Source organism: Chroicocephalus ridibundus, chromosome 4 (genome assembly GCF_963924245.1).
Source record: "Chroicocephalus ridibundus chromosome 4, bChrRid1.1, whole genome shotgun sequence".
NCBI classification, from domain to species: domain Eukaryota; kingdom Metazoa; phylum Chordata; class Aves; order Charadriiformes; family Laridae; genus Chroicocephalus; species Chroicocephalus ridibundus.
Genome location: NC_086287.1, coordinates 9651428 through 9667835, shown reverse-complemented (window position 1 = coordinate 9667835; position 16408 = coordinate 9651428). Strand labels below are relative to the sequence as shown.

Sequence of the window (16408 nt, the reverse complement as noted above, 5' to 3'; positions counted from 1 at the left end):
GTTCACTCACTGACACTGCGACCATCAGTCCCTTCAGCCATACTTAAATCTTAGCTACTGTCAGACAAGCTGTATCACACCCAAGTAGAGGAAAGGCCATGCTGGCCCTGCCTCGTACCTATCAGCGAAGGCTCCCAAACATCTCTCCTGCCCGGTTCTTCTCTGCAGACTGCTTTTGGGGAGCCTGAAAGCAAAGTTGGCACCGAAGCCAGGCGGTGACTCACACCACACAGTGGTGTCTGTAATTCAGAACTCGTTCTCCAGCTGGCGATGCCCATAGGCAGGAGCTCATTGTCAAGATCGAAATCTCATCCTCTTCCCAGTGAGGTCAGCCCAGACAGCACACAGAATCAGCAGGCAGAGAAGGAATATAATTCTGCTGACGCAACAGCACAAGTAACTTAAAAATACGATCAGAGATTCTAAGAACAAGACTCTGCCTTTCCACCCTCACATTTTAAAGCGTGGATTAAGCCACGTTTTCTGAGAAAGTGCATTTATAATCAAAAGCTTTCAGTTAAAACTAAGAACCACAAAAAAAACCCCCAAAATTGCTAAAAAGGGTTACGCTTCCCCCCTACTATTAGTTTTCAAGAACTGATTATCTTTTAGAAGTCTTTTCTAACTGACTAGAATAAGCCTCTTGTACGTTTGTCTTCCATCCCCCCTCAGAATACAGTAACACATTGTCCTGTTACACACCACGTCTGCATCTCACTTTCAGAGAAAGTGCTCTGGAGAAGAAATAACCAGTGGCAACAGATGCCACTAATGACTGAAGAGTTACTTAGCGATACCTTACAGGGTAGTGTCTCAAATAGGACTGTGGTTTTCTCTGTAACAGTTACTACCACTTTGCTTTCATGATTAAGTTACTTTTGATCCCAATTACACTAGCCTTTTCCCCCCTCAAATGAAAGAACAGAGCTCTACCAACACTGGGTATGGGAACAAAATTTGTGAGTTCTTGCAACAGTGACTCTAATGAAGTTTTGCTGGCATCATCCCAAAGATAGCTCCACAGAAGTCAAAATTAGATCTCTGATTATGTTATCTATTTTCCTGCTTGCAATTGCCTGTGTTGGCACAGCTTGGGATTTCCACTGTAGACTAGACACAGATAAAATATACAGCCATAAGAAGACCCAAAGGCCTTTCATTTGTTCTAGCTCTTTTCTAATTACAGCTGGTGACATCAATAAGACTTACAGACAGAGCAAAACACTGCAGGGATGAAGATAACTAGCCATAAACAGTACATTCTGTGGCAGCCAAAGCCAGACTGACTTAAAAATCCAGAATATCTTCACCATCCCAGGAGACTCAACAGTTCAGGGTACAGAGCAGGATTCAGCTGGGAAAGAGCCATCTTCCCTGGCAATTCCTCAATATGGTGCCACTTCACCTTAAAACAGCATAGTAATTTGTCCTATACATACACAGTACAGTTAGCTGGCAAGCTTGAAGAAAAGCAGTGGAATATCAAGCAGAAGATGCTACTCAGCTCTGTCCATTACACAGCAAGTCATAGATCAATGCTACATGAGGGAGTCACATAACGCAAGGGGAATTAGGAAAAAAACCAAAACATGTTCAACAAAATTCAGTGCTGGTACAAAAGAAGGCAGAGAGATCTCACTCTTGGAGAGGCATCTCCCATCCTCAGTAATTTCAATACTTGAATAGAGGGAGTCAATAGACTTGGCTTTAGGTGAGGAAAAGAAAGGATCATTTTGGCCCTACGGCAATTAAGAATGAGCAAAGCTAAATTGTAAGTACAGGCTAAACTTGGGTACTGTTGGCTTTGGTAATAACTGTATAAATTCCATCCATTTCCACAAAATAATTTTATTAGATACATGAATACAAAAGATTTACAAATATATTAGTGTTTTCAATGCTGGAGTATAGAAAGTAATCGATATTTAAAGTCACACACACATATTAGTAACTCTGTCTCCAAAATACTGCATAAAAATACTTGGATTACTACTATGAAACTGACCTAGCAGTCTCTTTCTCTCTTTGTCAGAAAGCTTTGAATCTTCATCAATAGCTTTCAATAGAGACAATAGCTCTTCTTTTGTGGTCTTCTCTGTACTGGAACGATACTCTCCTTCATCGAGTTTTTGGCAAAAGGTATAGCCTAAAAGGAAACACGAGACATTCAGATAATTACCACCACAGTCAACCACCTTCAAGATTTTACAGACTCATCTTCCTTTTGAGGCAAATTAGGTCTTGTTTCAGCAAGTCTTTTTGCATCATCTCAGCCCCTTCCATTTCTTATCTGGGTGCATGACAAGAATAAAAGGTTCAGTTTAAACTGTTACCTGTTATCTTACTAGGATCTTGGCCTTTCTGCAAAGCCACCAGTTTATTGCTGACCATTTTATGCAGTGTCCCTGGGATCTTGAATAGAAAGAAAAGACAGTCAAACAGCAGCTCAGAAAAAGGCAATTCTGCATAAGCATACAAGGTCACAAAAACCCGGTCATTTTCTAGTACTTACCTTTAACACATCTTTTTGGTGATCCACAAGGAACAAGATCAGGAGGTCAGTTTTCCCTCTGCATAAGGTTTTATTGTTGATAATAGCTTTAGAAAATGTTCTTTTCACAACCATCCTGTTGTCACTCTAAAGAATAGTGTGAAATAATGACCAGAAGAGGAGAATTAGTCTGCCCCTTTAAGAAGGGCATGGTCTTTGTTCTTTTTGAGTCATAGCTTTTCTTGTAGTCACATATTTAAGCTACAAATATGTTTTCTGACCAGTACCCAGGACTTCTAGATTTCAGTAAGCGTAAAGCAACAAGTTCAGTATGCACATTTACCTCCCTCTGTAGTTTGAGCTCAGAATTATGTGCTGCAACAGCCATGAAGTACAGTAGCCTTCTGAACTCCTCCCTGACTTGGCTGTCTAGAAGTTTCAAATAGAGTTGAACAGCTTCTAAAGATTGTTCCATCTTCCCATTCACTGGGGAGAGATAAAGATATCTATTGCCATATTTATTTACAGAAGTGTTACAATAAACCACATAAATTAGCCACTGAAGAGACATTCATCTCTCTAAACAGAGCTGGTCAAACAGAGCAATCCATTCTCACGAAAATTTCTCACAGGCTGACGAGAGCTGTTTGCTTACAGTCTGAGAACAGCCCACACCCAGGCTTTTAGCCTGATATTTAAGAAAACTCACTTTCAATTAAGTTCAATTACAGTTCAGCCATCTTGAATGGAATGTGAAATACTGAAAAGAAGAAAACAGTTCTGATAACAAAATGAATGACGACTTGTTGTAGAAATAGAGATCTCTCAAGAGATGAGGAATATGTCCTGGATAAATGGGTTAGCTTGATGAATTAATTGCAAGCCATTTTGTAGAGCTTCACTAAGTTTTATTTAGTTTGCCTTACTATGCAGTGAAGGAATCTTTTTCCCATTTTAGATGCATGAATTATTTACACAAAGTATGTTATACTGATAGCCCCCCCTTTATCATGTAGGAAGGAGGAATGAGATATAAATGCAAAACATTCCTACCAACATGGAATAAGAAGAACAATCAAGCCAGAGGAGGATGAAAAATAAGGAGAACAGGGATGAGTAGATGTTAATTGATGACTAAAACATCAAGAGTTTTCTAAAATGCCATCAAAACATAAGTTTTAAGAAATGCACATTTCTATGGACAAGAGGGGAAGAGTTGCGAATGGGATACAAAGCATCCACGCAGCTTTTTAACTTTAGATCTTATTGCCTAAATATTTATTATTAGGCTGTATTTATATTTAATTTCACAGAGACATTTAATTTCCATGGATACCAACTACTCCCAGATTCTAGCACACCAGTTTCAGAGCCATCCTACACAGACCTGGAGACAAACTACAGAAACGCATACAGTCAGGACCAATAATTTCAAACCACAGTCTTTATGACTAGAAATTAAAAAAAACCCCAACCAACCAAACAAGAGAAATTTGCAGAAGTTAGCCTTTAAGCTTGGCTGCTGTAGTAAATACTCAGTTTGTCAGAACATCTCTCACATAAGCTTAGGAGCTTTGTTTTACTTACCTAATAGTTCTGCAATTCCTGAATGAATTTCAGATGCGTGGCTTAACAGCGGCTCCTTTTTTTGGCCGTAATATGTACCAATACTTTCAAACAGCAGCAGTTTCCATGTGTCTGCTTTATCTGGTTGATCAGGCAAGTTCCTGCTAATATCTACCACCATATGATCTGGAAGATATTCCAAGCAATCTATTGCTGCTGAGAGCCATTCATCCGTTCTAGAAGAGAGAGTGGTTTAAAGTTTGTAGCATTACTGATGCCTTTCAGAGTTGTTTGTGTTGTTTTTCACGGAAAGTAAATAGACTGGTTTCCCACTGCTTGTGTAGGCCCTTAAATACATTAGAAATTGACACACAAATTAAAAATACACTTTTCCTGACACTCAGGTAGATCACCACCATATACCTCTTTGTTATGTATTTAATCAAGATGAAGAATTAGTAACCCGCACAGGTAAATAGTCACAAGCAGTTACACCTAAAGATAGTGATGTCCTCTGCTGTTAGACAAGGACATAATTATCACTAGATAAACAGAAACATGAACCTTGATCTGATTCTATGTTTTTAACTGTATTTATACATGGTTTCAGGCTCAGCATTCTTGGCTTTTTTAATATAGTAGGAGAAATTAAACTATTCCCTCTTGGTAATTTTTAAGGAAGAAATTTCAAGGTAATAGCAAAATGCTCTTTTCTTCCCTCAATGCAGCAAAAATTTCCCCTCTGAATACTATCAAATACTACCATTGCATTCAACAACTCTTCCACTGTTCAGCAGAAATTGTCTCAGCTACTTCTGATTTAGAGCTTAGCAGTTGCTATTTACCAATTAATCCAGTAAAGTCTAGCGGAGAAAAGTGCCTACTTGCATCCTTTCTGCGGTACTGAAAGCAGAAAGTTTTTCAGAGTTGCAGAGGTGAGCGATGAATACTTACTGTGAGTCACTGAAAGCCTTGAGAATCTCTCTGTCTAGGTAGTTACTTGTGATGACATATCCAGTTCCCTTCCGTGGTTGTGGAAGCTGAGGTCTGACCTCTTGGTGCTCAAGTAAAGACTCAAGGAGTGGAAGGTCTACAAGCTGCAGCAGACGAGCAATTGTTTGTTCTCGCCATACTTCATTAATAACTAGGAAGGATGGAACACACAAAGCACACAGAGATTCAGCATGTGCAAAAAGAGAGATTATGAAAAGGACAACTCCCCATCCTCCCATCAGTCCTAATCTAACAGATTTTACCAAAATAAAGATATACAGTAGCAGAGAGTGAGGCCTTTATCAGCTTTAAGTGCATTTTATCACCAAAAAAGGAAATAATTAGCCATTTGTTTAGTTAACTACAAGCGTCAGAGAACTGCTTTTTGGGTAAGCCTGAAATGCCTTACAGTCTTTGTGCTCTAATTTGCAAGCAATCTTTGTTCTAGATAAAGGATTAAAAAAAGTGTAACAGCGACACTATCCTTAGTCCACAGCGTCCACAATTATGATCTGGCTCGAGTTTTGAGTTTCAAGTTTCTAGGATGTATTAGCATTTTTAACCAAATGAAAAAACGCATTAGATCATAGTTTAGTCTGAGAGAAGACATGAATTGTCAATAACAGTTTTATGTAATACTGAAGGAACACTGGACGCTACAGATACACAGTTGAAAAGCTAGGGAAGAGTTTTAGCTAACAGTAGACCATTGTCTGTGATTAAGTCAAGCACAGATAAAATGCAGGTAGTTAAATATTACAAAGAATGCTCCTAACACAAATCAAGCTCTAAACAATTGTGTATTCTTCTCCACAAAATTCAACACTGATTTATTTCAACTAGAGATAACGGGTCCTTGTCTGATGAAATGAAAAGGTAAAAAGCAAGCCTGCAACAAATATAATTGGCCTTTGTTAAACATGGTGCTCAACACAAAATATTATGAGAGTCAGTTTGACTCCCTCTCCAGTCTGACAGGTATAAGCCTCTCCAGTCATTATCTTCCTTCTCCCACATATAAATGACCGAGACATCATTTGGCTTACCTTGACGGGACAAACTATCCAAGATATTTACTTGAGGGGTATTTGCAGGCTTTAAACTCAGGTTTTCCCAGAGATCCTCCAAGCTTTCTGGTTTGACAGGAGTAGAGTGAAACAACATGCTCTTCTCATGCCTGAGATTAAAAAACAGTTTTTATATATATTTATATACATACGTATGGATAACCAAACGTATCATGTAACATACAGATGCGGATAACTGTCTGAGATTTAAAAAATGTTTTCTCTATATAAATATTTACATAATTTTCTCCCCCCGACACTTCTTTTGTCCAAGTCACACAGGAGAGAATGTATGATACCTTAAAGAATTACCAGCATGCAGCTGTCGCATGCAAGTGCATAGTTCCTCTCTTGGAACTTGTCACAGCCAGCATTGGCAAAATACTTCAATTACCACAGGGAAAAAAAAAAAAAAAAAATCTAAGAGAGGAAATAGTTAAGGAGGAGAAATTATTTAAGAAAAAAAAAAAAACACAAAAAACAACCCCCTCTCAAAACCTCCTGAGTTTTGAAACATTATTCCTGATGGTCAAGTGAGGACAAAAATTAAGAGCTGTTCTTGAAAAACCCAGAAGGTGGTTGTTCTGTAGCATCACCACTCCTAAAGTTATGAGGGTTTTTTTATGCCATCAACTAGTGGAAGGCTTCAGAAACCTGTCACCCATTCCTGTGTTTTGGCTGGTTCTTCTCATAACTGCTTTCATATATTCTCAGGTAGCTACAAAATGACTACTTCTCCAAGCATATTTGTTTAATTTCAATTTCTATAGCTTCTTTGTTTTAGGGCACTGTAAAATCCTTTTGATGTCCACTATCTTTGCTATGTATGTGACAAGCTGTATGTATCAACAGATCTGTTCCTTTCACTAAACGGAGAAGTGCAATTCAACGTATCTGTGCCCTGCCCAGAAGAAAAACACCTTCGTTCTACACTAATAGAACATGAATAACCTTGTTTCATGACTGTTTGTCCAATATATTCTAGGTCTTGCTTTAACAGCCCTTGTGATGAATATATTTGAAAATATCACATTTGATTAAAGTGTTTTTTATTCCTCACAAATCCTCCCCTTTCCATATAAAGGCATGGGACTGTTTGCTTTAGCACAGAAAAAAAGCTAGTTGGGGGAAAGAGGGGGGAGAAACAGGACGAAGGAACTATCAATTTTTAATCTCTGCTTCTAGAATTTTCTGATCAGTTAGGTTGATGCACTTGAGTTTGCATTTGCTACTCATGAACACATCAATCATTTAAGGTATTTTCTTTTTAGGTCAATACTATTCGCAATTTTCAAAAGTGTGCATTGCTAAAACTATTGCAATAGCTACACAAATGTAGTTTCTTGTAACAGTATGTTCGGAGACAAACACTTGACAAAAACCGTTTAAGGGAAGTTATTTGGCAAAGTCTCATCTACACAGCAGTGTGTTCTGTTTTGTGATTGTTCAGTTAGTACCGGGGTTTTCTTTGCCCACTCCTAAAGAGACAGGGAAACAAAACCACACCATTGCACTTCCCTCTGGTTCTACAATGGCATGCAATAGCATAACAGCCTGCTACCTAGCCTGTGAACAACTCATACACACATGAAGAAACAGCTGAAAACATTTCAAAAAGCTAAATTTGAAGCATAGTGAAATTAAGATGACAAAAGAAAAAAAACCTATTTTTTACCTGTTCTTTTCCTTATGCCAGAGCTAGGTGTGCAATGACTAAAGATTGTTCCCTTGCCTTAGCCCGATGCACCTGAATTCCAGTTCGTTATACTGGTTTAGAGCCCAACAGATCAGTATCTGTAATGCACTTAATTTCTACCCTCCTTCCCTAAGGCAATGTGATAACAGACACAGAAAACCAGTAACTATGCAGGCTGAATGATTTACTCGCTTCAAATTGCTGTTTCCTACCTATCTTCCACCCACAAACATCTGTATCTACTTTTCCCCCCACCCACGTCCTGTAATTGTATGACAGTTTTGTCTTCTCTCCCCCAGAACATTTTCTTATTGCAAAAATTTTCTTATCTTCATGTTCCATTATGTACTAACCTTTGTGGTGTACCCTGCTGGTAATCTTTATCGAGTTCTGTTTGGTTTGAGACATTTGTGAATCTGTAGAGGCTACTGCTACTGTCTTCAAATACAGAGCGTTTGTCTTTTCCAAAGACCCTAGTTGAAACAGCCTCGAATACTTTGTAATCCATCAGGGCTTGACATACACGCACTATTTTAGCACGGGAAATATCAACATCCCCAAAATACTTGTTCTGTAGAAGATGGGCAAAGACAACATCCACCGCGTCCGAACCAATAAAACAGTCATGGTAGCACTTCAGGTTCTGGCGACGCTTTTTCACTTCCACTTGAGTTTGAAGTGCATTGATAATGCTGCTCCAGACATATGTTGCCCCAAATGGTTTCTGCGCCAAGCTAAAGCCTAAGAACAGAGAAAGCATAAAGATTGAATTCATGCTGCAACTAGAAGAGAACTGCCCCCTTTCTGGCTACTAGCTTTCACAAATCTTGTAAGGATTTAAAAATCTTTGAGATTTCCAGTTTGGCTTGAGTCGCTCATGTATTAACATTTTGTTACTTCCTCAGGAAGTCTGCCAAAGTACCAATGTACCTCACTCTGGTGATTGCTCTCACCAATTAGCCTGAAGCTTTGTAACCAGGACTTTCTACTTTTTCAGCCTGTCACTTTGTGGCACTATGCTTTTCCATGTTCCTCCATCACCTAATTGTTACTCTTACAGAACCTCCTCCTAAGCACACATGTTCGCACAAGGAAAAGCTAGCTGCATGTACTTGTAACTCCCTAGTTCCTCTACTGACACTGACAAAACTATTCACGTGGGCAGGGAAGAGGGAAGCAGGGATGAAGAGACACATCAGAACCTTGTTTACTACAGGACTGTGCATACACATAAGCTACCTAGTACCAGTGCTTAGCATAACACTAATAAGATCAAGAATTCTCTTGAGACACCACTCACTCAACACTTATCCCACAAAACAGCCTTCTACCACCTCTGCTCCAACTAAGACTTAAGCTCTGTGTACTCAGTACCACTTCCCTGAGCCAACCAGTCTTCCCTCCCACAATAAAACCACTGAACTATTACTCATTTACCAGTCTGATTAAGAATAGCATGCTAACAACTAAGTTTGACCAGAGGCTAGACCCAGCCTCCACAAGGACTTAAAAATACAGGATACACTTACAAAGTTTGCAGGTGGCACCCAACTGGGAAGAGTTGCAGCCACCAGAGAGGCTAGAATTAGCTTATATGTTTCTCAGTAAATCAAATGAATAATTTATTAAGACAGAAAGCAGAGGAAGAGGAGCGAAATCAAAAGCTGAAGGGCAAAATATGGAATGAGGAGTTGGCAGCAATCCTACAGAAAGCCATCTGGGGTTATGACAGACCTCAAACCAAATGAATTAACAGTGTGATGCAGTGTTTAAAAAAAAACAACATGAAACTCATTCTGGAACATATTACCATGAACATTTTCCACAGAGATGCAGGAGGTATTTTTTTTCTGTTCAGTCTGAAGTGGCATTAGAGAATTGTATTCCAATTTTAGGCACCAGAACTTCCAGCTGATCTCCATCTACCAGAGAGCCCAGAAATTAGCAAGTTGGCAGGGGGAGGAGGCACAGGGGGAAAGCTAGGGCATGCAGTAAAGATTGTGTGTGGGGGGGGAAGACAGAGAACTCAATAGCATTTGAGCACACCAACACTGTCATAAAGGAAAGCAACAGACAGCTTCAGAGACATTATCAAATAAACACCTACTTTCTGAAAAGACTTGTATCAGGAAAAAAAAAGCTTTTTAATACAAGGCATTGAACCAGACTAGGTAGAAGCCTTCCAGAACCTCCAGTTTCTAAAGCTACAGAAGTACAAGAGAGACAAAGCACGCGCTTGCTGATACTTTAACGCGATGACACCTTCAGATAGGCAGAACAAACAAAACAGGATACAGCATTTCCTTCCAGTCCTACATTTTGCTGCGGAAAAAAAACAACACCAAACCAACCCAAACCCAACACCACCAAGCATACACCAACGTTGGTTTCTGCTGCTAAAATAAATATCAACACATACTACCTGCAATAATTCTATTATTAACCACTACTTTATCACCTCTTCCTTTCAAACACACACCCCAAACCTTTCAGGGAATGTGGTATTAAGTGTGGCATTAAGCATTAAGGTGCTCAAGGTGGGGAAAAAAAAGCAAAAACTGTTCTCAACAAGCCCTTTAGCCTTTTACATCACATTAACGACCCACCTGCTTTTTTACCCGCTTTTAGGACAGAAACAGCTGCTCGAGTCTCCCCGTTACTCACCGCCGCCCCGCGGCACCTGACAGACATCGCGTTCTCGCCACCGCCCCCTCGCCCGAGCCCACCGCGACGGCCGAGCTCGGGGCGGCGGCGGCGGGGCAGGCGCGAAGCCCGGACGGGGCCTCCCGAGCGGAAACACCCCCCTTCACCGGCGGAGAGCGGCCAACTTTTGAACTTCTGTACAGCCGGGAAAGGCGCCGGGTACGGAGCTCCCGGCGGGCAGGGGCCCGGCGCGGAGCGGGACAGACCCGTCTCGCCTCGCCTCACCTTACCTCACCTCACCAGCCGCCCCCACCAAGCCCGAGCTGAGGGCAGCTTGTTCCCCGTGCCCCCCCCACCCCGGCCCCTCTCAGGCGTCCCGCCCCGTACCCGGTGGCCGAGCGGCGGGGCTGCAGACACCGCTGAGGCTGAGAGCCGCCGCCTTCTCCCGCACCGTCGCCATGACCGACGGCTGCTCCGCGCACTGCCGCGCCGCGCGCCGCCCGCGCGGAGAAGTAGCCCGCCGAGGGGCGGGGCCGTCTCGCGCCCGTGCCCGCCCCTATTGGTCGGTCCCGGGCGAGAGGGCGGGGCGGGGCGCGCGCGGCGGCGGCGGTTGAACGGCTGCCCGCATGCCTGCCGCGAGGCCGGGGCGCCTCAGAGGAGCCGGCCGCGAAGATGGCGGCTCGGGGGGCGGGGGTGCGCTGAGGAGAAATCCAGCCCCGCCGCCCTTCTCCCAAGGGCCTGCGGCGGCAGAAAGAGCAGCGAAAGGCCCTCTAGCCGCCCCGCCCCGGAGCCGCGCCGAGGGGCCATCCGCCAACCGGGCACTGCCTGACTCGCAGCCGGACAGGTTGACGTGATTTTGTGGCTGTGAATGCGAACACCATCAAGATCCATAAACGGTGACTGTCCCTGGGGAGAAAATGCGGCAAAGAGTCTGTGTGTGTTTACTAACACTACGGTTCTGGTGCGAGAGGGTACAGCTGGATAACAACACTGCACCGAAACACCCGAGCTGTGAAATCCCCAATGCCTCCCACAAGGATACAAACGCTACCCTGCATTCCTAGCAACGGGGCACATGACCCTGTTGGTAAAGCACTTTTCCCTGAATGTACTCTGTAATTTAAAAAAAATCAAGCCGGTCATCTCAATTTCTTTAAGTTAACCCAAGAATAGGCCTCGTACGTGACCATTCAATAGTGTTCTTGCTTGTTACCACAACATATGGCTTTAACAATCACATATGGTTGAAATTTCCCTCTGATGTATTATATGAGCTGTTTATTATAGCAGTAGGCATTTTTTTATTAGAATGAAATAATAAATTCACTTTCAGGGTAATAAAAGTTTTTTCTACTGTCTGCAGGAAACAGCTGAGAGATCCAACATCACTTTCTGCTAAGTAGGGGATATTTTGATGATTCCTTACTCAATGATAGTGTATTAGGACAACATTAATTGAATCTGTTTTCGGACTGATTTCAATAGGAGCAGGCACAAAGCCAAATTGATCTCCATGATAAACAAACTCAAAAACTCTATAATGCACATTAAAACCCAAATAATATAGATATCACAAGTGACACAAAAATTCATTTTGAGTTCTCACATTATTGAAATGTTGATGCTAGTTCTGCAAAACAAAATCTCCCGTGAAACTTTAGCCTGTTCTACGATGAGTTCCATGCAAGCAGGTGTGAAGAGCAGGACATCTGCTATCCCCTGAAGCTCAAGTTAGCCTTCTTTTATCCTTATTTGTCACGCTTAAAGGTAGGGCACTCCAAGTTTTTTCATCGTATACAAATGAATAAACAATGGACTTCATTTTAGGCTGTGAAAAATTGGTACAGGGAACTAGAAACCACAAACTTACAGCAAACAAACATTTCTTCGTGTTTCACTGACACAGCAATAAAGTACTTAATAATGGAGTTCCAAGAGTGGAAGTTCTTGTTAAGTTTTTCCCATAAAGAAGTCTTAAGTCTCTGGGCTTAAGCCCAGAGAGAAAGGAATCCATTCAAACTGTAACAGAATGCCAGCCTTTGAAAATGAAAGTTCATATTGTTGTTCAACAATAGGAAGTGACAAACAGAGATTTCTTTCTTGGTGGACAAGGGAAAGATGTTTAAAAAAACCCCAGTTCCGACTCACAGGTGTCTGTTTTGACAGTTGCCTTTCAGAACCTAATAAAAAATCTGTAACGCACGGGTCAATGGGGATTTCTATGATACATTATTTTATTATTCCCTGCTTTTGGAATAGTTTGATGCTAGAGTTTTTTGATGCATTGCCAAAATATATTAACTGCAAATCAGCAAATGCCTGAGTTCATTTTTAAAAATAATTTATTTTTGCATAGTTGTTGAAATAAAGTGACACAGTCAATAATCCTGCAATGGTTCAACATAATCTTGAGAGAGGTTAGAATTACAAACATTTTCAGATAGGAGGTGTACCAGCGAACAAGAACATTACACCTTACAAAATATTGCTTGCAGGGAACAGAGTGAACCATGGCTAATGCACTGTGACCTGCTAATAAGGTTTTTTATTCTTGTATTTTATGATAAGTGATAAGCAGCCTACCTCGGATTTCTGCCTTTGCCTCCGCATTTTCCCACAGTGACCACAACCACAACACACCAGTTCCTCCATGGGCTGGTGGGCAGCTACTGGCTGGTCAGCCAGCTGCTCTTGAACAGTATCTGGTATCAAAGGATGTTGAAAAACGCGATACAACTTTTAGTAATTCTTACATTACATTATTATAAAATGCTTTCCTAAAGCACAGATGTACTTTTATGTAATTATTAATATATACGCAATTAATTTATTTATACTTTTCTATAGTACTTTTAAAGAATGCAATCTTGTGCAGCCATTATGGTCATTCTTAGCTGCTTAATTCCTTAGACTGCAGTGGAAAGATCTGAGAATGAGATGGCAAGGCATCGTATTTGGCTTCACCTTCCACAGTGTTTTTCCCAAATTAACCTCCATGAAGTTGAACACAGGATGCGTAAGAGAATGCTAATTACAAAGACATAATTAACATAATTAATTCAACAAAACACTTAGGACCAACTTAGTGGCATTCCTACGTGCACATGGAACAGTAACCTTGCTCCAAAAGCAGTTCTACTGAAAAAAAATACAGGACTGCATACAGAGACAGATACTACTGGAGGCAAATATATCAAAACCTGGTCTGCAGGGTGTAGGTGTGCAAGGGAGATTATAAACAGCACCAATGAAGGAAGTTTGATAATATGGAAAGCTTTACTGATGGCTCCCTGTCTAATAATGTTATGTGAAGTTGCATGTGATCTAGTCATGGTGACTAAAATGCATTTTTAACAAATTATGCAGCCGAGTCCTAATTTGTACAGTTGTGTCAAATTCTTTGAAACTGTTATAAAGAACATTTACAGTGAGGGCCGGCAAAAGAAAAATCTATTTTGATTTATTTCTAGGTCATCTAGGAACTCTCTCACCAACTACAAGAGGATCGAGAGAGCGGCCTACATTTTGAAGAATTTACAAACTTAGTTTTCAAGAATTTCTGTGAGTCTTTTGTAAGAACTGTAGGGTTTAATCAGAAGCATAGAGCAGAAAGAGTATTTAAATTCAACAGCCATAATTTCAGGCAAGTCTGCTGCTCAGGTTCCGATTCACTTACTCATGTCAATTAAGTGTTTGCTTGAGGATAAAGATGATGATAAAGGATAACGTGGGCTCTCATCCACATTCAGGTCTTCTCTGATTATGAGGAGAGAGAAGGCAAAATGGAAACTTGTATCATCACAAAGTGAGAAAGTGATGAATACCTTTATGTAAAGCGCTGTCTAGCTGTTTCCATAATGAAGTTGGAAGTTGGACAGCCAACCAGTATTTGGACGTGAGAGCACCTGTAATTTCCAGGTATTCTGGGCACAAATGAAGGAGATGCAATTGAATACAAGATGTTACAAACTGTAAAAATGACTGTGTGATTAAGCCTTTCGATATCATTACCGAAAAGACAAAAGTTGGAGGATGTGTTGCCTATAAAGATGGAGGCATATTAATTGAAAAGATGGGGTCCTGCTGTTTTATCTATGGCAGATCAATGCTTGGTTAAGTGACTGGAAAATGTTATGTGTTCTTGAAAGAAACAAAGGAAAAAGGCTGTTTCAATTTCAAAAGTTTTAGAAAAACTGAAAGGACCCCAAACCTAGAAAATAAAATGTTCTACACCCAAGAAGTATTCAATGTTCCAATTATTATTCACATTTTCAGTGACAAAAGAATAGGAAAAAAATATTGATGTCACTGAAAACTGACTATGAAATAAAGTCATTCTTGCAGAAGAGTACTATCCAATTTATTTTCAAAAGAATTTAGATTCCACTTTTCTGAAGGATTAACATAGACTCTCCATTTTAAATGCTAATCTTACATCTCATAAACACGTCAGACTACAGAAGACTATCTGTTTTACACCAAGCTTTTTTTTTTTTGATTTAAAATGCCTTCCCATAACAACATAAGCTTTAAAGATTAAGTGTATGTCAACACAGCTTAAATTTATGTATACATACAATTTTATTGCCATAATCGCAACGATCTATTGAGCCCAATCTTTATGGCTGTTTCTGAAAAAGCATAGCAATTAATAATTACCATAAAAATTCAGAAAAATATTCCAGTTATTTAGAACAGTTACTCTTTTGTTTTTTCCCCACTTAAATATCAACAATGCCTGTATTCACTGCAGTGCTGAAGTTGATGAAAGGAGAACATTTTAAACAGTAACCCTTAAAATGTTGCTCCCTTCCATTCACAAATGATGAGACAAATGAAATTTTGACATATGGTTCACTGTCACATAAAGATATCCATCTAAGGGAAAATCAACAGCTTCAGTTACAGAAACTACTATTTTTTTAAGTCACAGTTATCATAACATTATCAAATCCCCTCTATTTCATTGCATGAATATACAAAGTCCAGTATGTGTTTAATACTGAAACTGTCCTGTAAAAACCAGAAAACTTTCTCTTCCACCTTTATTAGTATCACATTTAAGAAAATGAACATCTATACATACAATATTGGATTGCAAAAGGCTTTTTGATATGCTAGACAGATATGAAGGAAGCTGAAAGAACTCCCACGGTGATTCTGCCTTATTACTAAGTAACGTGTTCTGCTATTCGTACTAAAGAGCTCGAGAGGTTTGCCTGGGGCGGAACTCCATGGGTTACAGAGGACGGACACTCTCCCTCAAGATGCAGAGCAGGTTATTCACAAATCCACTCTGCTTAGTCCCCATTTCCCATCTACATTTGAATTAAAAAAGATCATGCAGTAGTAGGTTCTGTGGGACATAGTGATGCCATCCTGCAAAATTCAACCCATACCAACCACATCTGCCCCACCGCAGAGAGGATACTTGCAGGTGCACTCTTGCTTGGGCAAGAGTACAATGTATTCCCAAAATGCAATCTCCAGTATTTTATACCGATGCGAAATCTGTAAGGATTCCACCCTTGCATTTTTGAAGAGACTGGAACAATAAACAAGTTCCCAGGACAGAAGCTTCTGGATGACTGACTGAATTGACAAAGGGTGCATTGTTGAGGAGTGCAGTCCTTCCATTCCTGGGCTGGAATACCAATGTGGCTGCGGGACCAAGTCAAGCAGGGCAATGGCAAGTGAAGGGCAGGGAGGCAACGTGCCGAGCCTGCGCTGGTACACACTGACCTCCGGTGGAACACACTGCACTCCGAGTAGGAATCCACACACAGCGGCTGGAAAGGGAGCGAATTGGAGACAGAACAGAATTACTTGACATGGCCTACTGTACGGAAGCGTACAGGGATCAAAGACTATTATCGATGTCACCAAAAACACAGGGACAGGCCTCTGCTTCTCAATCTTAATAAACAGTAAGGCATTTTGTCTTAAATGGAT

General features: G+C 40.7%; 1 protein-coding gene across 2 annotated transcripts; it reads right to left on the bottom strand.

The window, feature by feature from the left end:
* Positions 1 to 1179: 1179 nt before the first annotated feature.
* Positions 1180 to 10973, bottom strand: DEPDC7 (DEP domain containing 7). Of its 2 annotated transcripts, none has more exons than XM_063333933.1 (9): positions 9624 to 9750; positions 8167 to 8554; positions 6097 to 6227; positions 5012 to 5201; positions 4079 to 4293; positions 2835 to 2977; positions 2513 to 2638; positions 2334 to 2412; positions 1180 to 2146 (listed from the first exon to the last, which is right to left on the bottom strand). In XM_063333933.1, the coding sequence occupies exons 1-9, from the start codon at positions 9733 to 9735 to the stop codon at positions 1932 to 1934; spliced, it is 1599 nt and encodes a 532-aa protein (XP_063190003.1). In that variant the 5' UTR covers positions 9736 to 9750; the 3' UTR covers positions 1180 to 1931. The 2 variants fall into 2 exon arrangements, with proteins under 2 accessions (XP_063190003.1, XP_063190002.1); XM_063333932.1 differs by lacking the exon at positions 9624 to 9750 and adding an exon at positions 10844 to 10973 and having other exon boundaries at positions 1185 to 2146.
* Positions 10974 to 16408: the final 5435 nt, after the last annotated feature.